The sequence below is a fragment of the Sorex araneus genome, chromosome 6 (genome assembly GCF_027595985.1).
Source record: "Sorex araneus isolate mSorAra2 chromosome 6, mSorAra2.pri, whole genome shotgun sequence".
NCBI lineage: Eukaryota > Metazoa > Chordata > Mammalia > Eulipotyphla > Soricidae > Sorex > Sorex araneus.
In genome coordinates, this window is record NC_073307.1 from 163,037,152 (window position 1) to 163,059,314 (window position 22,163).

At 64.0% G+C, this 22,163-nt stretch overlaps 1 protein-coding gene across 3 annotated transcripts in view; it reads right to left on the reverse strand.

Moving 5' to 3' along the window:
- MACROD1 (mono-ADP ribosylhydrolase 1) overlaps nucleotides 1–20,360 on the reverse strand; it is a 93,144-nt gene extending 72,784 nt beyond the window's left edge. Inside the window, exons 1-3 of one of the 3 annotated variants that reach the window (XM_055143128.1) lie at nucleotides 19,874–20,360; nucleotides 10,859–10,960; nucleotides 10,442–10,555 (exon numbers count right to left, since the gene is read on the reverse strand). In XM_055143128.1, the coding sequence (XP_054999103.1) occupies nucleotides 10,442–10,555; nucleotides 10,859–10,960; nucleotides 19,874–20,150 (493 nt within the window). In that variant the 5' untranslated portion in view covers nucleotides 20,151–20,360. The remainder of the gene's footprint in view (nucleotides 1–10,441; nucleotides 10,556–10,858; nucleotides 10,961–19,873) is intronic. The other 2 variants (XM_055143130.1, XM_055143129.1) reach the window with 2 other exon arrangements.
- Between the last annotated feature and the right edge of the window lie 1,803 nt (nucleotides 20,361–22,163).

A 22,163-nucleotide genomic window follows, 5' to 3' on the forward strand; every position in this document is an offset into this window, starting at 1 on the left:
CCGGGCTCCGAGGCAGAGAGCCCGCAGGGGTTTGCCCCGGGAGGGTGCGCGGCCACGGCGCTAGGGGACCACCAGGAGGTCAGACTCAGGACCAGCAATCCCAGTTTCAGGGGCCGGGGGAAAGCACGGGGAGCAGCGCGCATGTCGGCGGGGCTCAAGCGCGTGAGGGGTCAAAGGCGCGTTGGAGTTGAAGCATGCGTCGACGGGGGTTGTGTCAGGGGTCAAGGGCGTGTCAGGGGTCAAGGGCGTGTTGGGGCCAAGGGCCTGGCATGCATGCAGGAGACCTGGGCTCGCTCCACCCCACACTGAAAACAAGAATTCAGGCAGGAGGGGGGCCGGAGCGATAGCACAGCGGGGAGGGCGTTTGCCTTGCACGAGGCCAACCCGGGTTCGATCCCCAGCATCCCATATGGCCCCCCCAAGCACCGCCAGGGGTAATTCCTGAGTGCAAGAGCCAGGAGTAACCCCTGAGCATCGCTGGGTGTGACCCAAAAAGCAAAAAACAAACAAACAAAAAAATACAGGCAGGAGGGAGGGGGGGGGGGTGGGGGGTGGCGGGGGAGCAGTGGAGGGGGGGGGGTGGGCGGGGGCCTGCTTGCTCTGTAGCACTCACCCAGGCTCAGTCCCCCAGCACCACCAGGAGTTGCCCTGAGCACCACGGGGTGTGGCCCCCAAACCGACCACAAGGCAGGCTGGAGAGAGCACGGGGATCGAGGTGCTGCCCGTGGCCAGCTCTGGCCTGATCCCCAGTACCACCCGAGGGTCCTCCTGGACGCTCCAGCCTAAATGAACCCCCCCCCGAGTACTGTTAGGAGCGCCCCCAAAACTTGATGGGGGACTGAGACAGCCCGACCGGGTTCTAGAAGCTTCTCTCCTCTCTGGCCTCTGCTTCTGCCGGGGAAACGAGGCTACTTTAGAATAAACCAGCCCCCTCCCCTCCCCTCCCCTGGCCATGCTCGCCCCGGGCTGCGTTTCGGGATTCAAGTCCCCCCAGAGCCCCCAGACTGGCTCATCTGCAAAGCCCCGGGCCCGGGGCTCAGCCATACGCCCCCCCCACCCCAGCCCCCGCACCCCGGGCCTTCTTGTCAGCCCCTGCGGAGGGCCCGGGATCCCGCAGTGCAGTAAATGGGCTCCCCACACGCTGACAGCAGGAAGGAGCCCCGACGCCCCCTCGGAGATTTACAGGGACGTGAAATCTTATTTGCGCCGCTGCCAAGCTGGGCCGAGGAAATGATGGCTCGGAAGGGCGGGGCGCGGCGGAGGCCACGGCCATGCGTCCACACGCGCTGATTAAACGCCGCGGCCACACCACAACCTGCCTCAGGTGTTAAGTAATTTACCGCCTCTGAATTCCTGGCGGGTTTGTATCATTTCTATTTCCCGGCCGCAGACGGGCGCGCTGCCCCCCTCCCCCACGCCAGGTCTCGGAGGGAAAGGGGGGTGCAGGGACCCGGGAGGGGCGAGGGGAGGCCCGAGCCCGCACACTCTCCAGGAGAGCTTGTCCGCAGGTCAGAGCGGTGGAGAGGGCTCGCTTCGAGACCCCACCCGCATCTGGGGGTGTACTGCCCCCCCAGGACCCCTGCTGGGGCCTCTGAACAGGGGCTGACACTTGTGGGCGGTTAAAACCTCCCAGAGAAGGAGGGGGATGGATGGCTCGGGGGTCGGGGTACACACCGGGCACACCAGGCCGAGCTCCTGTGTCACATGCCCCCAGACCACAGCCAGAGCCCCCCAAACTGGCCCGGGGGCCCTGGGTACTGTTTGGGAGTGTCCCCCCCACCCAAGAAGTCTCCAAGAGGCTGCAGGGATGTTAGGGGGAAGGGGCAGGAAGTCCACGGTCACACCCCTGAGCAGGGCCCCCCAGTCCCAGTGCTCCAGAGGCCTGGGGTAAGGGACCCCCAAACTCAGACGTGCAGGGTCAGGCCGTGCGGTCAGGGGCCCCAAGGGCCACCCCGTTCCCCGTGTTCCGGCCCCTTCTCGGCAGCGCTGGGCCTGGCCGTCTGACCCCTTCCAGGGTTTCGAGGGGGTTAGACCTATCCCGGAAGTGGCCCCCTCCGCCTGCTCCCGTACCCCAGGGAGACCAGGGGATGTTCAGGGTCCGGGCAGAGCCAAGAGCAGAAATACACCAGCAGGGACCTGTTCTTTCTTCACCTGGACAGTGACAGCGTTTGTTCCTTTTGTTTGGCTGCCATACCCAGCGCTGCTCAGGGCTGGCTCCGCACAGACTCAGGGGTCACTCCCGGTGGTCCTGGGGGACCCTATCAGATGCTGAGGAAGGAGCCTGGGTCGGGTGCAAGGCAAGTGCCCTCCCCGCCGTCCTATCCCTCCGGCCCGATGACACGTCTTTAAACACCCCCCCCCCCCCCCGCTAAGGAGGGGCGCTCGAGCCGGCCCCGCGGCAACCCTGCCCAGGGCCTGGCCGGGCCAGCAGGTGAGGGAATGGACGGGCGGGGGCAGTGCGGGGTGGGGCTGGGGGGGCTCTGCCAACCTGGCAGAGAGAAGGGGGAGAGAGACCGAGTGAGAGGAGAGCGTGGCGGGCAGGGGTGAGTAGGAAGAGCCGAAGCTGACACCGAAGTCGGCTCCACCTCAGCCGTCCAAGGGCCCCAAATCCTCTTTCCCCTTTTGCTATGGCCGCTGGGGGTGGAGGCCACACGTCCAGGCCTGCTGCTGGGGACCCACCGGGCTGAGGTGTTTTATTTACTTGTTTATTATTTATTTATTTATTTATTTTTGGTTTTTGGGTCACACCTGGCGATGCACAGGGGTTACTCCTGGCTCTTCACTCAGGAATTACCCCTGGCGGTGCTCAGGGGACCATATGGGATGCTGGGATTAGAACCTGGGTCGGCCGCGTGCAAGGCAAACGCCCTACCCGCTGTGCTATTGCTCCAGTCCCTTTACTTGTTTGTTTATTTATTTATTTATTTATTTATTGGCTTTTTTTGAGTCACAGCCGGTGATGCTCAGGGGTTCCTCCTGGCCCTGCACTCAGGAATCACTCCTGGTGGTGCTCAGGGACCAGATGGGATGCTGGGGATTGAACCCGGGTCAGCCGTGTGCAAGGCAAACAAACGCCCTGCCCGCTGTGCTATCGCTCCGGCCCCTGGGCTGGCTTCTGACACCTCACCTGGGCAGGGGCAAGGTGGGCACCAGGGGCCAAGCTGCCACCCAGACTGGAAAGCCCAAGGATGGGCAAGACCTGAGCCCCCTCGGGCCGGAGCCAGGCCCAGGGGGTGACCGGAAGCACGGGCGCCTTCCCACCTACCCCCAGCCGGGAATTCTTCTGATTCCTGTTTTAATGGTTCCTGGGGCTTTATTACACCTATTTTTCAGGGGAAATAGCTGGGTTGGACAGTTTTAAGAACCGATTCCAGCTCCAATGCCCACTTGCTGGGCACTCATTCACCCTGGATGGAGCTCTAGAGACCGGCGCCACTTCCTCTGGGTGGGCCCCGGGGCGGGGGCTTCACCATCCTGCGGCCGCGGCACTGAGAGAGAAGGAAACTGAGGTTGGGGAGGGGAGAGCCACCTGCTGGCCAAAGTCATAAGCGCCTGTAAGTGGCCCCGCTGCCCTTGAACCCGCCCGTTCCCAACTGACCCCATCCTCAACCCGACTCTGAACACCAGAGGGGCCCCCCACGGGCTGTGACCAGCAGCACGCGGCGACCCTGTGCCATCCCGGTCCCGGACCCTCCCGCAGGACTGTCGGGGCCGCCGAGCCCTGGGGGGCGGTGTCAGCTCTGAGCCATCTGTGGGGTGGTTTCCACGCTCCTCTGTCCCCTCCGCCTCCGCGGCGAGGTAGCTCGGCGTTTCAAAGGCGCCGCGGCGTTTGAGGACGCTTGAACCGAACGGAGGATACAGCTGGGCGGCAACAATCAGGCTGTCACGAGTCCCGCTGGCTGGGACCGGCTGCGGCCTCTCCCGGCAGGCCCCGCAGCCACGCTCCTATTTTTATGGCAATTACGGGGTCCGGAGCCGGGAGCCAGCGGGAAGCACGGGAAGGGGGGAGCCGCGGGGCAAGGGAAGGGGAGCCCGCCCCGCCCCACCTGGTGCTGTGACGTGTGTGTGGGGTCACACAGGGGCCCTGGGCTTGCTTGCGGGGTCACCCCCCTGAGCAGTGGGGCTCGCGCGCCCCTGGCTGTGTCCTGTACCCCCCACACACAGAGACTCTGCTGCAGTGCCAGCGTGCCACCCAGCAGAGGTGCCAGGGCTGTGCCCACTGCACAGATGACGCCGGGGCTCCGACACGCAGCCTCACTCTGGCAGGGCAGCGGCTGAGCCGGCCCCCGGCCCTGACGGGGTGTACTGAGCCGGGATGGGCCGTGCTGGCCGGGGTCACCTTCTCACCCCACCGGCTTCCCAGCCCTCTGCCCCACAGTGCTCCCCGCTCCTGGCTCCGAGTCTGCCCCAGCAAGGACGGAGCCGCACAGCAGAACCTCGCCCACCCCGTGGGCTCTGGGGGTCTGTGTCCTTGGAGGAGACGGGACCCCGCGGCTCCGGTCTGGGCTGAGCCAGGGGCCCGCTGCCACCACGACAGGAGGCTTCAGGGCCCCCCAAACTCGGGGCTGCAGCCTTGTACGTGCAGGGAACAGGCCCCACTGGGTGGTGGGTGGGACGAGGGGTGCAGTGGGCGAGCCCCCCACCCCCAGGTCTGTGATGGGGGGGGGACTTCTTCTCAGAGCTGGTCCTGCTCTCACCAGGAAGCCACAGCTGTGACTCAAGCACCCTCCCGAGGTGCATGAGGGGAAACTGAGGCTGGAGGGGCAGCGTGGGGGCGGGGGGAATGGACTGCAGCTCAGGCCAGCACAGGCCCCCTGCGGCCCCCCATGCAGCGGGACCCTCCCCAGGTGGGGACTGAGGGCCCAGGCCTGTGCTCGCACCCCAAAAGCAGGCCCAGAGGGGCTGGAGGCTCGGGGGGCTTCAGGCAGCTCAGAGGGGCCCCAAGTTCTGTCCAGGGCGTCCGGTCAACTGCACCCCTCCCCAGGACGAGGAGCACCCCCACTCCAGGGATCCCGGGAGGGGAGCACCCCAACCCCCTCCACCTTCAGGGCTCTGCCCCTGGGACGCAGCTGCAGATGGAAGGAGGCACCCGGCTCGCGCCCCTGGGGGTCGCCCGGGGCAGGACAGGCCCCTGGGCAGGGGCGGCAGCAGCATTGGGCATGGGGGGAGCCCCACACGCCCCTTCACGCGCGACCCCAACACGACCCTCCACAACAGGCCCCGGCACCCCAAAGCCTCCCCCGGCAGCCAGAGCCCCGCGGTCCCCCACCCATGGGGGCTGAGCGCGGCAGGAGGGGCCGCCCAGCGGGCAGGGGTCCGAGGCCCCCACAGCCCAAGGGCCGTCAGTAACCCAGGAGGACGCCGGTTACGAGCTGGCGTTGGGGCGACAGGCCTTGTCAGGCAGGAAGGGCTCCCGAGTGGCCCCCTGATGTCCACCCTGCCCCCAGGGGAGCCTGGGGAAAGCAGACCCCCTGGGCCCCGGGTGGCACGGAGGAAGCCCAGGGTCCCGCCTCTGCCTCGCCCTCAGTTTCCTCATCTGAAAAGTGGGAAATGAGGGGAGGGGGCTGGGGAGGCCCTGGCCACGGTCACGGCCCGGCCCATCAGCGGGATGACCCGGCTGCCCTGGGCACAAGACCCCATCCATAGTTAGAGGCCAAGATGCCTGTGGTGTCCCCCAGTGCTCACCACTACACGAGGACGGGCCAGCAGACACGTCCTGGGGACCCACGTTCCCCGACCAGGAAAGGGAACAAAACCCTTCCCAGAGGCCCTGGGCTGCGCAGAGCCCCCGGCACCCACCACCTGTGGGCTGTGCAGCTGCAGGCAAGTGACTTCCCGTCTCTGAGCCTCAGCGGCTCCGGCGACACCAGAAACCTGACAGAAAGACTCGAAGGGGTAGGCAAGGTGGCCCAGGCCTGGAGCGTGCTCCAAGCCCCTGGAAACTGCCCTGCATCTCGCCATCCTCACCCCTCCCTGTCAGCACCCGCCTTCACTCCCCGATGGAAGGCCCCTGACTTGGCCTGACATTTCTCAGCGCCACTGCTGCCTCCTCCAGGCAGCCCTCTGGAATGGCAAGCAGGGGTCCCATCCCTCCCTCAGGCACAGCTACCACCACCCACCCCGTCCCTCCAGACAACTCATCCCTCATTTGGGATTAGAATCTGTGTCTTAAGAAGCAAAGGACCCGGGGCTGGAGCGATAGCACAGTGGGGAAGGCGTTTGCCTTGCACACGGCCGACCCGGGTTCAATTCCCAGCATCCCATATGGTCCCCTAAGCACCGCCAGGAGTAATTCCTGAGTGTAGAGCCAGGAGTGACCCCTGTGCATCACCAGGTGTGACCCAAAAAGCAAAAAAAAAAAAAAAAAAAAAGCACAGGACCTACCCGCTAGAAGTCTGGTCACACATAGACACACAGAGACATATACCACACAGACACACACACCGATACAGACACACACCAGACATACACACCATACAGACACACGGACACACACTCAGAGATACACACAGAGACACACACACACCACACAGATACACACACGGGCACACACGCGACCTGTACCACACATACATGCTACACAAATTCCTCACACACACCACACACACCACACACTGTATAACCACAGATTCCCACATCCACACACAACAACACACAGGCGTTACCTTCTGGCTCAGCCTGAACACTTGGAAATGGAGATGGGGCAGAGCGACGGTACAGTGGGTAGGACGCGGGCTTCGCACGTGGCCGGCCCAGGTCTGATTACCCATTACCCATTTACCCATTTACCCATTTACCAGCCATTTACCCATTTACTGGCCATTAGGGTCCCCCAAGCACCGCCAGGAGTGAGCCCCGAGCACAGAGCCGGGAGTGAGCCCCGAGCACAGAGCCGGGAGTGAGCCCTGAGCACAGAGCCGGGAGTGAGCCCCGAGCACAGAGCCGGGAGTCAGCCCCGAGCACAGAGCTGGGAGTGAGTCCTGAGCACAGAGCCGGGAGGAAGCCCTAAGCACCGCTGGGCATGACCCAAAAAACAAACCCCTCCTAAAAAGGGGGGGATGAGAGTCAGTGGGGGGTCCGCTCAGGGGGTCAGCACATGCTCCACGCACGGGGGGCTGCCCCTGGCACACACAGCGCCCCACACACCACCGGAGGGACCCCTGAGCCCAGAGCTACAGGGAGTCCCCGAGCACTGCCAGGCACGGCCTCAGAACAGAGCCTGGCCACTCTCGGGGGAGCTGAGGGGTCTCCCCAAAGCCCGGGGTCGGAGCCCAGCCGCCTGCCCGCTGCAGAGAGGGGGCCGCCGGCCCAGCGCGCCTCAGCGCACATGCTGAAATCGGAAGTGACAGCTAAAGCGATTTACGGCGACAGTTTAGCGTCCGATCACTTCCCACCAGGCAGTGTGCGTCCCCTGGCCCCGCACGAGTCCATCACGGAGGTCTCTAAATCACGGGGACAGCCAGGCTCGGCGGCCTGCTGGGCGCAGGGGCGGGGGAGGGAGCGGCCGGGGGCGGGGAGGCGCCTCGTGCGCCCTGTTTGAAGGAGACCCGGCGGCTGGCGCCCCGCATGCCCGGTGCCTCTAGTCACTGTCACCTCAAAGTCAACCGAGCTGCCAGGCCCTCGCAGCCCTGGATAACAGTTGGGGACGAGCCATCTGCAGGCCCTGAGGGGGCATCCAGGGGACCCACTTTTCAGAGGGGAAACCGAGGCGCCTCCTGGCCTCCGCCCTGGCACTGACCACGGACTCGCTGGCCCTACGCAGCGCCCACGCCCGCGGGGGCCGGAGAGCTGGTACACCGGGAGGGCGCTTGCCTTGCACATGCGGCCGACCCGGGTTCCATCCTTGGCACCCCAAAAGGTCCCGGGAGAGACCCCTGAGCAGAGAGCCAGGGGGAGGCCCTCAGCACCGAAGGGTGTGGCTCAAACTCGAAACCAAGTAAGAAAAACAAACAAAAGCAGCCAAGTAAGCCCGCGAGGGGGGGCAGCCCCCCAGCTGCGCCAGATGTGGCCCCAAGCCCAGGAACACAGCACAGCTCACGCCGCCCCGAGGGGAAGCGCATCCGGAGGCCTGGGGCAGCCCCGACAGGCCACTCCCGCCACTTCCGGGGGAACAAAGGATACGCAAGGCCCAGAAGTGACCCCGTGAAGGTCACAGGCCAGCCAGAGCCCAGAGAAGACAAGCACTGCAGTAGCCAAATCAGCCCCGGGTGGAGACCCCCACCCCCCTGACCCTGGCGGACAGCAAGCACGGCTGGGGGGGGGCGGTGTCTGGCCCCAGCCCCTCCCGCTCCAGCCTGCTTGCCAGCCCCACTTAATTAAGATGGACACAGGGTGCCCGGTGGGCAGGAGCCGTGGCGGGTACAGATGGTGCCAACCTCAGTGGGTGGGCAGGGCAGAGGGGATGAGGAGGACAGCACGGAACCTGAGGTTGGGGCGTCTCTGCCCTGAAACCCCAAGTCCTGGCCCCCTACTCTGCCTCACCCTCTCGGCTGTCTGTCGGTCTGTCTCTGAGTTTCTCGAGGCAGAGACCCCGGCCCCCCACGGCTTCAAAGAGGAAGGAGGGGGTTCTGCGGGCCAGGCCCCTCCGAGCCCCCCAGCTAACCTCTGGTTCAGCCCAGCCTAACCCCCACCCTGGCTGGGAGCCTGAAAGCGTCAGACCCGCGCCCCCCTCCCTTGCCCCCGACAGACCCGCGCCCCCCACCCCGTCCCCTGGCAAGGCGCGTGGTGTGCAGAGAAGCAACTATTCACACTAATGACGAAGGTCCAGTCCAACAGGATTTAATGGGCGTGTCTTCCCGCCTGAGACTTCACGCGCCAAGGGGGCCCGGACAGCGCAGACCACCCTGCACCCCCTCCCCTAGGGGCGCGCGGGGGTGGCCACGACCCCGCCCGCGACCTCTGCTGCCCCCTGGCGGCCAGGGGCGGGCTGAGCCGCGAGGAGGTCTGCGCTGTGCCGAGGTGACCGAGCTTTGGGAGGGGGCGCAGGCTCTGGGAGGGACCCCTGAACCCAGGCGGGTTCTGAGCCCTTCCCGCACAAGGCTCCTTTCCTTGTTTTAGTTCGTTCTGGTGCCAGCGCCCTCCCCGTTGTAGAACTGCGCTGGGCCCTGGCTTGTTTTCGTTTTAACAAAAGCCCCGGGAGAATGTGCCAGGATGTGGCATCAGTTTTAACCAGCAATTCCCAGAGAATAGACCGGGTCGTGCTGGGTAAACTGAGGCAAGCAGTGGCAAAAGGCTGCTTCTCGGTGGACCGTGAGGACCGGTCCTAATTTCTGAGTAGCCCCCACTGGCCTCCAGGTGGGTTTTGGGGTGAAGGGTTTAGGCCACACCCAGCGGTGCTGGGGGGGGGGCCAGACGGGTGCCGGGGACTGGACCCAGGTCAGCCACCGCAGGGCAAACGCCCTCCCGCTGTCCTACTGCTCTGGTCAGCAGCACCCCCGCGTGCAGAGGAGGAAAGGGAAATGCAGGCAGGTGTGTGGAGAAGGGGCGCCCCGAGAGACGGGCACAGCGGAACCCCAGCTGCAGGGCACTGGGGAAACCCAAGCCCATGGCTCGGGAGAAAAGAGGGGGGGAGGGGGGAGGAGAGGGGACAGGAGACCCATGCCCCCAGCTCCCCGGCGGCACCCTCCGCACCCCACCCCGGCTGGGAAGGCGCCAAGACATGGGGGGGGGGAGTGCCAGACAGGCCAGCCCCAGGCCAGCCCCGAGGCTCAGGTGCGGGTGGCGAAAGCTAAACCCCCTCCCCTGTCAGCTCCCGGGCGCCCCCTTGGACCACAGAGCTCACGGCCACCTGCCATCCAGGGGCCCCAGGGAATGGCAGCCCTGCGCCCCCTAGTGGTGTCTTTGGGGAGCACGGACACCCGCGCAGGAGGCGTGGGCACACCTGGGGGACCGCGCGGCTCAGCCAGCAGTGCCCAGGGGAGCCCCAGTGGGCCCAGGCCTGGGGCACTGCGCGACCACCAACCTCGACAGCCCAAGACGGAGGCACCCCAGCCCGGAAGAGAGGGGCTGCCCGGCCCTGCGCCTTTCTCTCCGCGGGAGGCACTTCCTGCCCGCCCCTGCCACCAAGGCCTGCGCATGCGCCACCCTGGAGGGGACGGCGGGCGTGTCCATCTCCCCGTGAGGCCCCGGCTTCATGCCAACACTGGACGCCTGCCAATCCAGGGGCCGGAGGGGCGCAGGGGACTGCCCCCAGCTCCCCCGCACAGGCCCCAGCCCCCGCCAGGGCCCAGCAGAAGCAGAACCCCCGGCCGGGCACACAGCACCCGGGCTGGCCTCTGAGGCTGATCCCAGGCACCCACAGAAGAGCGGGGGCGCGCCAGGGTGGGGCTCCCAGGGAGAGGCGCCAGCGGCAGCCGCCCTCATCGGCCCACCCTGAGGCTCGCGGGGTCCGGGGGTGTGCACGGAGCCCAGGCGACAGTGGCCAACTGGACGCCAGACTCACCGGCATTCACGATGGCGTCCACCTCCAGCTTGGTGATGTCCCCGCGGAACAGGGAGATCTTGTCGTTCAGCTGCTTGTCCTTCTTGTACTTGGGCTCCTCCACCTTCACAGTCCCTACGGGGATGAGCAGAGCAGGGATCACTGCAAGCCCCCCCAGTGCTGATGGACCAGGGCACCACCCACCCCTCCATCTCAGACAGCCTGTCGCGGGGCGTGGGGACCCTGGTGGGGGCAGCCCCCACCCCCGCGGTTCCCCACCACTGTGGTGAGAGGGAGAGCACGTGCCCATTTGACAGACCTGAACCGTGAGCCCACGGGACCAGGCCTGCTGTCAGCCGGCGCCCCACAGCGCTTCAACCCCACCTGGCCGGCATCGCCTCACAGCGAGGGCCCAGCCGGCCCCTGCGACCCGCCTACCTTTCGCTGCCTCCTTCCACGTGGGGATCTTCTTCAGCCGGATGAAGTCCTGGCAGAAGTAGTGCTCCTCCCGCTGCTTGTCGCTCAGGCCCTTCAGGAACGCTGCGGGGTGCGGGCAGGGGCGGTCAGGGCACAGCTGCATCCCCGCGTCGCCCTCAGCGCGGGAAGTGGGGCGCGGGCACTAAGGGACAGCTGCTGCTCTGTCCATCCGGCCTGGGGCAGAGCCCCGCCCACTCCTCCCGGATCGCCCACTCCTCCCGGATCCGCCCACATCCGCTAAAGCCCCGCCCACATTTGCTTGCCCTGCCATTGACGGCGACTCCGCCCACACTTCCTCACCCCGCCCATCGCTGCCCCGGCCCCGCCCATATGTGCTTAACCCCGCCCAAACCTCTCTCACCATGCCTACTGCCCAGGACCCCGCCCACATGCCTTGCCCCGGCCACGCCCACACTAGGTCCAGCCCTGCCCATACCGGCCCAGGCACCCCATTTATTCAGGAGGGTACCCTGAAATTCTGAACTCGAAATTCAATTCCTACCCTTTTTGTTGCTGGACCCACACCTCCAGTCAGTCCCCCCTTTTTTTGGTGGGGGGTACACCCAGTGATGCACAGGGATCACTCCTGGCCGTGTTCTGGGGACCCTATGGGATACCAGGGATTGAACCCAGGTCGGTCACGTTCAAGGCAAGGGCCCTCACCGCTGTCCTATCGCTCAGGCTCTAGCCCCCTCATTCTCGAAAGTGAAGACCCCCTTTGCAGAAAAAGTTCAAGTTTTCTCTTGCATGCCAAGTCAGGCGGGGGGACACCAAGTCCATCTCACCACCCACTAGTGGCCACACTCACACTCACAAATACACACATACACACACACACTCACACACACCCCTGGTGGAGGAGAAAGGACCAGAGGTTCCCTGCCAGGCATGCATGGGGGAGAGTAAGGAATTGTTCCCATTCTACAGATGAGGAAATGGGGTGGGGGGATCAGGCAGCTTCGAGGCCAGCAGTGGTCACACAGTTGAAGGGGACAGCCAGGTCCCATCAGCAGGGGGGACTAACCACTCTGGTGCTGCCCCCCTATGAGTTGGGGGTGATCCCCACAGAGGCAGCTCACAGGAACAAAACGTAGGCTGCTGGCTCGCTCCTGCCCCCTGCTGGTCCAGGGGCACCAGGCTCCCAGGCTCCAGGCCCGGCCTTGCCGCAGGACCTCTACATGCCACCACCTCTGTCCAGTTCCTGTCCCGCAGACTTCTGGGTGACAAAGAGCAAAGGCCACAATACAAAAACTCGAAAGTGCAGGCAGGGGCTGGAGAGACAGTACAGCAGGTGGAGCACTTGCCTTGCACACAGCCGACCGGGGTTCAATCCCAGGCACCCCACAGGGGCCCCCAGAGCACCGCTGAGAGAAATTTTTGAGTGCAGAGTCAAGAGTAACTCCTGAGAGAACAAAAGGGAATTCCCTGCCATAGTGGCAGGGTGGGGTGGGGGGAGACGGGACTGGGGAAGGGGGGAGGGATGTTGGGTTTACGGGTGGTGGAGAATGGGCACTGGTGAAGGGATGGGTTATTGAACTTTGTATGGGGGAAGCATGAGCACAAAGATGTATGGATCTGTAACTGTACCCTCACGATGACTCTAATTAAAAATAAACTAATAAAAAAATAAATAAATAAATAAATAAATAAATACATGAAAATAAAGTATGTTACTTAAAACTAAAAAAAAAAAAAAAAGAGTAACTCCTGAGCACTGCTAGGTGTGGCTTACCTCCCCCAAAGGGACCACAACCCCCATGCAGTGAGAGAGGCGGGAGGGGCAGACTCAGACAGGTCCCCCACCCCACGAGCACCCCGTCACTGAGTCCCTCCGAGCCTCTGCTTCCCGAGGGTGCCCAGCACCCAGGCCTGCCCTGCAGGAGCCCCTGGCCTGCCCCCCTCTTTCCGGCAACCCCACCTACACGTCCACGGAGGCAGCTGTGGCGCCGCCCTACAGGGGGCCCGAGTCGGCCCGGGCTTTTCACCCTCAGGCCGGAAGTGCAGGTTCTGGGGGCCCGAGCATCCGTACAGCAGGTACCGTGTTTCCCTGGCACACAGCCAACCCAGGTTCTCCTAGGGCTCCCCAAGCACCTCCAGGACTGATTCCTGAGTGCAGAGCCAGCAGTAAGCCCTGAGCACCACTGGGTGTGGCCCCCAAACTGAGCACCCCTTGGGGGTGCTCAGTTTGGGTGCTCAGAGGCAAGACTGCCACTGGAACCCCAGCACCCCAGCCCTGGCACTGGCCTGGGAGTCTCGACCGAGGAGCGGGAAGCAATGAGGACCTGAGACGTGCACTGTGAGTGTATGGATGCGCAAGAGTTTGTATGTGCACATGTGTGTAAGATATATGTATGTGTCTATATGTATGTGTGAGTAAATGTCTATGTATGTATGTGTAGTATTTGTGTATGTGTGTATATGTGTGAGAGTAAGTGTACATGTGAGTGTGAATGTGTGAGTGTTTCTGTGTATATAGAAGTGTATACGTGTGGATGTGCTTGTGTGAGTGTGTGTCTGTGCGTATACATGTGTGTGAATGTAAGAGTTATATGTGAGTGTGAATGTGTATGTGTGTGAGTGTATGTGTATTTCTGTGTATATATAGGAGTGTATATGTGAGCATGAATGTGTATGTGTGAGTGTATGTGTGTTTGTGTCTCTGTGTGCATTTTATGTTAGTGTGAATATGTGTGTGTTTCTGTGTGTATACAGGAGTGTTTATGTGAGCATGAATGTGCTTGTGTGTGAGTGCATGTGTGTTTGTGTTTTTTTCTTTTTTTGCTTTTTGGGTCACACCCAGCGATGCACAGGGGTTACTCCTGGCTCTGCACTCAGGAATTACTCCTGGCTGGTGCTCAGGGGACCATATGGGATGCTGGGAATCGAACCCGGGTCGACCACGTGCAAGGCAAACGCCCTACCCGCTGTGCTATTGCTCCAGCCCCTGTGTTTGTGTTTCTGTGTGCATTATATGTGAGTGTGAATGTGTATGTGTGAGTGTATGTGTGTTTCTGTGTGTACACAGGAGTGAATGTGTGAGTGTGACTGGCGTCTGTGAGTGTGTTGAAGAGTGTGTGTGAGGGTGTGCTGGGGAGGCTGAGAGGTCACCAAGGCCTGCTGGGGCCTGACTACCTCAGGGCCACCTAATCTGGAGGAAATCCCTTCCAGGGACACAGAGACCGGCGCCCCCAGCCAAGGCAGCTCCATACTCAGGGCCAAGGTCATCCCATCCCAGGGTCACCGCCAGGTTCACCGTCCAGAGCCGTGCCAGGCACCTGAGCCCCTCGAAGAGCTGACCACAGGCCCCGCGCTGCCTCCTGGCTGTTCCTGGGGGGAAGGCGCTTCTCGGCGCCTCAGTGCTCCTTCACGGTAAAAAGGGGGTCCATGGGGGCTGGAGTGATAGCACAGTGGGTAGGGCACTGCCTTGCACGCGGCTGACCCGGGTTCAATTCCCAGCATCCCATAGGGTCCCCTGAGCACCTCCAGGAGTAATTCTTGAGTGCATAACCCAGGAGTAACCCCTGTGCATCGCCGGGTGTGACCCAAAAAAAGGGGAGGTCCAGAAAGTTCCCGCCCTCATTACTGAGCAGGGTTTGGGGTGCAGACTTCCCTGGAAAGACCAAAGCCCACGGTTGTGGGCGCCCCCACCCCACCCCGCGGATGACTGGACAGGAGCTGGAAGCGCGGATTTGGATCGCTCCTGAATGTTGCCTGGGCCCCTGTACCAAGCCTGGGGGTGCAGGCAGGGCAGGTCCTGGGTCTGAGGAGCAGAACGGTGAGGAGTAGGGAAAGGGGCGTCCTAGAGGAGGTGCCCCCAAACCCTCTGGTCTGGACGCGGAAGGAAATCTCCAGCCCAGAAAACTCCCGCCAGACCTGCAGCGCCCCCTGGCGGCCAGTGGCCTCTAGGCATGCTTGAAAGGGGCTCCGGGGCCGAGGTCTGCACTGAGAGGCCCCCCAGCATACAGCCCCCCACCCAGCTCACAGACCATCAAGGTCCTCCCAGGACCCCGCACGGGCACCGGGTCAGCCGCCCTCCCTCCTCTGTCTGCAGTAACCCCAGCCTGTCTCACCCCACCTGACCGCCAAGGCCAAGGTCAGCATGTCCCCACCAGCCTGGCAGGGCCCCCACAGATTCTGGGACCTGCCCTGCCTCGCAGGCCCCCGTAAGTCCCCGTGCAGCCCCTCCTCTCCCTGAGTGTCCACTCCTCGTGCCGACCACCCCCGCGCGTGCAGAGCCCCAACTCTGAGTCAGCACCCCCTCCACCCCCCACCCCCCACAGACGCTGTTACCTTTGTCTCCATGGTGCCCCCAGGGCCAAGCCTGCGATGGCTCCCTCCACCCCTCCACCCAGGGGGCTCCGGAAGGCCACCCCGCCATCCGTCAGGTGCCCAGGAGCCCAGGGTCTGAGGCTCTGAAGCACGGTGAGAGGTGGCACGGGCTGGGGTACAGGACCACCTTCTGTCTCTCCTCACTGCCTCTGATCCAGGCACTCTTCCGCCCGGCAGCCCCCACACCCCTTCTCCCGGGCCCTCCCGGGGCGCAAGCACCCAGGCCGGCAGAGAAGGCTGAGGGCAATGCTGCCGAGAAAACCATCTGCCAGTGGGGGGCACAGTGGGTACCAAGTCCAGAGGGGGGAACGGGCGGCGGGGAGGGGGCTGGGGGTCTCTAACCTCTGGAGCCCCGAGCCCAGGCAAGGTGTGACGCAGTCCCCAAGGCAGGTCCTGGGCAGGAGGGGAAGTACAGCGGGCAGGACGCTCGCCGTGCACCCGCCAAGCCGGGTTCAATCCCTGAACACTGCCAGGAGTGACCCCTGAGCACAGAGCCGGGCTGAGCCGGGCTGTGTGTGCCCAGTTCCTTCTAAGGCACAGCCTCCTTCTGGGGGCTTGAGGGGCCCCTGAAGCCACCCACTGTGCACGAAAGGGGGTGAGGAGCAGTTCACTGAGCCTGACCTCTGGCCTGACCCCTGACCTCCTGACCTCCCTGGAAAAAAAGCAGAGCAAGGAGGCAGGTCTACTGGGGACCAAACGCACAACCTCGGAACCCCCTTTACAGAGCGGGGCCCTGAGTGTGCGCACGGCTGGTAAGACCAACACAGGGACCCTCCTAACACTGCTGGGGGACCCCGCGGGGCTGGGGAGCACACCCGGGACCCGGAGCCTGGGCCCAGCCCCCAGTCCTACCATGAGAAGCAGCTCCCGAGGCGCCCAGGACAGGAAAGCTCCCCTAGCAAACTTGACCCCGCGTTACTGGGAGCGGAGGGCCCAGGGGTCTCCCCCAGAGAGGAGACCCAGCCTACTCTCGGAGAGGGGGGCCCAGAGACGTGGGGAGCCCTGTGGAGGCAGGGGGGTACCCAGAATCTGGCCGTCGGTCTAGAGGGCTCACGGGCCAGTGGCCACCCCTGAGTCACCGACAGCGGTCTGGGCTGTCCAGGCCACCCGGGCAGCGGAGCTCACTGAAGCCGCTCAACCGCCCTCAGGGGACGCAGCACCCCAGGACACGGTTCCGCTTCCACGAGGCTTTTCCACAAGGGGCCTTGTCGCTGGCCCAGCTCCTCCCCATCAACCGAACGTGGGGGGCCCGGAGAAGTGCAGAGGTTATGGTACTTGCTCAGCACACAGCAGACCCGAATTTGATCCCCAGCACCCCCATAGAGTCCCCTAAGCCCACCAGGAGTGCTCCCTGAGCACAGAACCAGGAATGATCTCTGAGCAGCACCAGGTGTGCCCCAGAAAAAAAAAAAGGAAATAAAGAAGTATGTCAATGTTGGGGCTGGAGTGATAGCACAGCGGGGAGGGCATTTGCCTTGCACGCGGCCGACCCAGGTTCGATTCCCAGCATCCCATAGGGTCCCCTGAGCACCGCCAGGAGTAATTCCTGAGTGCAGAGCCAGGAAGAACCTCTGTGCATCCCCGTGTGACCCAAAAAGCAAAAAAAAAAATATATATATATATATATATATATAAATGGGGTCGAAGTGATAGTACAGACTTCGACCTACAGTTGCCTTGCATGTCGCCAACCTGGGTTCGATCCCCAGCATCCCATAGGGTCCCCCGAGCACCGTCAGGAATAATTCTTGAGTGCAGAGACAGGAGCAACCCCTGAGCATCACTGAATGTGACCCAAAAAGCAAAATAAATAAATAAACAAATAAGATGTAAAAAAAAAAAAAGTGAAAAAGAAATGCATCAAAAGCTGGCCTCTACCCACCTGTGAGTTGGCGTCGGCCTCAGGCCAGGCCGGGCATTTCCAGGCGTGTCCTGGCAAACCCAGCGACAAGCACCCGTCCAGGGCACAGGCGGAGACCCACGCAGAGCAACCCGCGTGCCTGTGGCTGCAACCTGGAAAAGCCACAGGCCCGGCAGCCGGCCAGAGAGTGGGGACCGGACGGCAGGACCCCCACAGGACTCCACGGAGCAAGGCCAGAGACAGCACAGCGGGGAGGATGACCCTGGCATTCACTGAGCCCCCGAGCACTGCCAGGAGTGATCCCTGAGGGGCTGAAGCGATAGCACAGCAGGGAGGGCGTCTGCCTTGCAAACGGCTAATCCGGGTTCGACTCCCAGCATCCCATATGGTCGCCTGAGGACCTCCAGGAGTAATTCCTGAGGGCAGAGCCAGGAGTAACCCCTGTATATCGCCAGGTGTGACCCAAAAAGCAAAAAAAAAAAAAAGAGTGATCCCTGAGCACCACCAGGTGTGGCCCAAACCAGCTCCCTCCAAAAAGAGCAAACGGTGGGTTTGTCCACGTGAAATTGGGTCAGGGGCAAAGGCAGAGGGAAGAGCGGGACTCGAAGCAGCCCAGTGAGGTGCGGGGTTACACCGCTGTTAAGTGGCGCAAGAGGTACTGACCAGAGCAAGCCCGCACTCGCCCTGGGCCGCCTCAGCACCTGAGACTGACGAGAACCGAGTCCAGCCCAGGCCGTGCCCGCCCTGCCCTCAGGCGGGACATTTGAACAACAACCACCGGACCCTCTGGGCCTCTTCCCTTCCCGAGCAGGGGTGAGGCTCACACAGCAGGCCGCTGACCCAGGTTCCGTCCCCAGCACCGCCAGAAAGGAGCCCTGAGCAGCGCCCTGAGGTGGGATGGAAAGAGGCTGGACTCGAACTTTGATTCTGAGTCCCCACAGTGAGCCACCAGGAACTCTGAAGTCTGGGTCCCACCGTCACCCTGTGGCGCTCCCGTCCCTGTAAGGGGTCACGTGCTCCGGGGACAAGCCAGCTGCCACACTGCAATGACACCCAAGCCGAGACCCCAACCAGCACTACCCACTGTGCCCCAGGTACACACAGACACATAGACACACAGACACACAGACACAGACACAGACACACACACACACACACACACACCCTCATCACTCTCTACCCCGCCATCCATACACACCACACCCCTGCAAGAGGGGCCTCATTCACCCACCCACCCCCATCCCTGTCCCCTGTCCCCATCCCTGCCTCCCTCTTCCTTAGTGGCACACTGGCAAATCCACCCAGTCTCAGGCCGGAGCGATAGCACAGCGGGTAGGGCGTTTGCCTTGCACACAGCCAACCCGGGTTCGATTCCCAGCATCCCATATGGTCCCCCAAGCACCACCAGGGGTAATTCCTGAGTGCAGAGCCAGGAGGAACCCCTGAGCATCGCTGGGTGTGACCCAAAAAGCCAAAAAAACAAAACAAAACAAAAAACAACAAATCCACCCAGTCTCCTGGGCAGCCCTGGCCAGTTTTCAGGGACCAAAGATGGGCAGCTGGATCAGAGGCGGGGAGGGGGAGCGGGGGTTCCCTCGGGGTTGCTGCCCCACCCCACCCCCCCAAGGGTCTGGGTGCCCCTTCTGGCCCCGGGCGCTCTGAGAAAGGAACAGACACCATGTGCTCGCGGGGCAGGGCCAAGAGGTTTGGGGTTTTGGGGTCCCAGCCCGCGATGCTCAGGGGTTACCCCTGGCCCCGAGTGCTCGGGCCACGCGCTCTCTGCCCGCGAGCCCGGGGCCAGAGCTACACAATGCGGGGCCGCGTGGGGTCGGGCCTGAGCCCGCGGGTCCCCGCGCCCGCCCGGGCCGCCTCCCCATTGGCCGCGCCCACCCCACCTCCCCGCGCCGGCCAATGGGGCGCCCGGCCCGCGCGTTTGAAAGGGGAGCCGGCCTGAAGGGCAGCGGGGCTGGAGGGCAGCCGGGCCCGGCCGCGCCCGCTCGGCACGCGGGCTCCGCTCCTGCCCGCGCCCGGCGGGGTGCAGAGTCCGGCCCGGGACGGGCGGCCGGCGGCGAGGAACAGGCCTAGTTCCCGGCAGGAGTGGGGCTGCCCCGGGCCCACGGACACCACGACACCCCCCCACCCCGCCCACCGAGCTGCGCCGCGGGGAACTAGCGGGGCAGAAAGTGACCCCACGAGCTCACAAGTGGTCAGGGCGGGACGGCGGCGGCGGGCCGAGTGGCGCCCCCCCACCCCCGTCCCGTGGGTGGCCAGCCCAGAGCTGTCCCCTGGGCCCGTCCCCTGCCACACTAAAACACTTGAGAAACTGCGCGCGGAGTGGAGGGAGGAAGGCGGGGAGGAGAGTAGAGGCGAAAGGTCAGCCAAGCACAGAGTGAGTGACCTTGGGCAACTGGGCCCCGGCCTCAGTTTCCCTTCCGCACAGCAACGTGGGAGGTCCTGGATGACCGCCGGGGGTGTCCTGCGGCCCCCCCCTTCAGGGAGGGTAAGGCCGCCCTCGGCACTCTGCGCCCCGCGGGGAGCCGGAACTCGGGGAGGGGGTCTGGGGGTGGAGCCGGGGACACGGGGAGGGGGCGTGGCTATGGACGGGGTGGGGGGCGAGGGGAGTTGTCCGTAGCGGGGCGTGTGGGGTCCTAACTTCTTCAGATTTCCGGGGTGGAAGTCGGCTGGCGGGTGTGGGGGGGGTGCCGTCCCGCCGGGGAAGGCCCGCGGAGGGGGGTCGCCCTCGCCGCTCGCGCCCCCCCCCCCGCCCCGTCTCTCGTCCCACTTACATTTCGCCTCCTTCCAGTCGGTGGAGGTGGTCAGGTCCACCTTCGCCGCCATGGCCAGGGGACCCCAGGTGCGCACCCCGGCGCTCTGTCCCACCGCCGCCACCCCCCGAGCCCCGAGTCCCGCCGGGGGGCGCGCGCGGGGGCCGGGGGCGCGGGCGCGGGCGCGGGGGAGCGGGGCGCCCGCCGAGGGGCCGGCCGGGGGGCGCGGGGTGCCGAGCAGCTGCCCCGCGGCGCGCAGCTGTGCCAGGCGGCCGGACACGCGGCTCTGCAGAGACATGAGCGGCGGCCCGGGGCGGCTCCCCGCCCACTTGGACTGTGCGTGCGGGCCCGGGACACGCGCTCCTTCCCGGCTCCGGCACCAGGTGGTGTCGTGCCCGTTCCCGGCGACCTGCTAGGAGCCGGCGGGCCGCGCGGCCCGACACCCCGACGCGCCGCTGGGCACCCTGGAACTTGTAGTCCGGACCGCGGCCGGGCCCCGCACTCGAACACGCACGTGCGCGGCCCCGCGCGGGGCACGGCCCGGCCCGGGCTCCCCCCCCACACCCCGGCCCCCAGGGAGCCTCGGCAGCCAGCGGCGTCCCGGGCCGCGGCTCCCGGCCGGCGGGGGCCCAGGGCCCGAGCCGGACTCAGTCAGCCCCGCGCTGCCGAGCCCCGCCACCTCCCTCGCGGGTCACCCGCCCCCCCCCGCCTTGTCCCCGGGCCCCGCGAATCCGGCCTTAGGCGACTACAGTGGCGCGAACCCGGACGCCCACCCCCACCCCATCCCCAGCGCACTGAGCCCGGCCCGAGCGGCAGCGGCGGGACGCGGCTGCCACCAGGAAGCAAGCGGGCGTGAGCGCACTGGGAGGCAGAAAACTTGAGTTCCCAAGGGGCATTCTCGGTGGCAACTTTGGGGCGATGTTTTTCTTTCTTGCGTTTTGTTTTTGTTTTGGGGTCACACACCCGGCGATGCCCTGGCCTGACTCCCGGCTCCAGGCTCAGGAATTACTCCTTGACGGTGCTCCGGGGACCACTTGGGGTGTCGGAGATGGACCCTGGGTTGATCCGAAGTCAGCACCCTACCCCCTGTCCTCTCTCTCCTCTCCGCCCCACGTTATTTATTTTTGTCTTTGTTTTTTGTTTGTTGTTTCTTTTGGCTGGTTTGGGGGCCACACCTGGCTGTGCCCCGGGCTTCCTCTTGAGTTCTGTGTTCAGGGGTCACTCCTAGCCCTGCTGATGGACCGTATGCACTGGCCAGCGTTAAACCAGAGTCCGCCTTTGCAGCTCTGGACCTGAACCAAGGCTTCACACATCAAAGGCAGGCCACATCTCCATCCTCTTAAAAAAAAAAAAAAAAGTGGGTTTTGGGCCATACCAGGTGGTGCTCGGGGCTTAGTCCTGGCTGGACACTCAGGATTCACTCGTGGCGGGTTCGGGCGACCATCCCGGGTGCCGGGGTTGGAAGCTGGATTGGCCATGTGTAAGGCAAGTGCCTTACTGTGCTATCACTCTGGTCCCTTTTTTTTTTTTTTTTTTTTTTTTGCTTTTTGGGTCACACCCGGCAATGCACAGGGGTCATTCCTGGCCCTGCACTCAGGAATTACCCCTGGCGGTGCTCAGGGGACCATATGGGATGCTGGGAACTGAACCCAGGTCGGCCTCGTGCAAGGCAAATGCCCTACCCGCTGTGCTATTGCTCCAGCCCCCAGTGGTGCCCATTTTTGTTGTTGTTGTTTTGTTTTGGGTCTCACCCAGTGATGCTCAGGGGTTAGTCCTGGCTCTGCACTCAGGAATTACTCCTGGCGGTGTTCAGGAGACCCTATGGGATGCGGGGAATCGAATCTGGGTTGGCCATGTGCATAGTAAACCCTGTCCAGTATACTATTGCTCTGGCTCCTGACCCCTATGTTTTCTTTTTTTTTTTTTTCAGAAAGACAATGGAGACAGACTGGTTTGCTGTTGTCTGAGGTGACGGCGCTGGGAGGGCTGGGAGGGGGCGGGGCGCACACTTCTGAGATGTTCCAGGGTCTCATCATGCTGAGATGGGAGCCCCGAAGCCTGGCACAAGCGAAGCATCTGCTCCACCACCTGAACCCCAGACCTGAAGCTTATGTTCTTATTACCTTGGATTTTTTATTTGGGGGCCACACCCTGCAGTGCTCTGGAGTTACTCCCAGCTCAGTGCTCAGAAATCCCTCCCAAACAGGGGACCTTGGGGGCTGGAGTGATAGCACAGCGGGTAGGGCGTTTGCCTTGCACGCGGCCGACCCGGGTTCGATTCCCAGCATCCCATATGGTCCCCTGAGCCCAG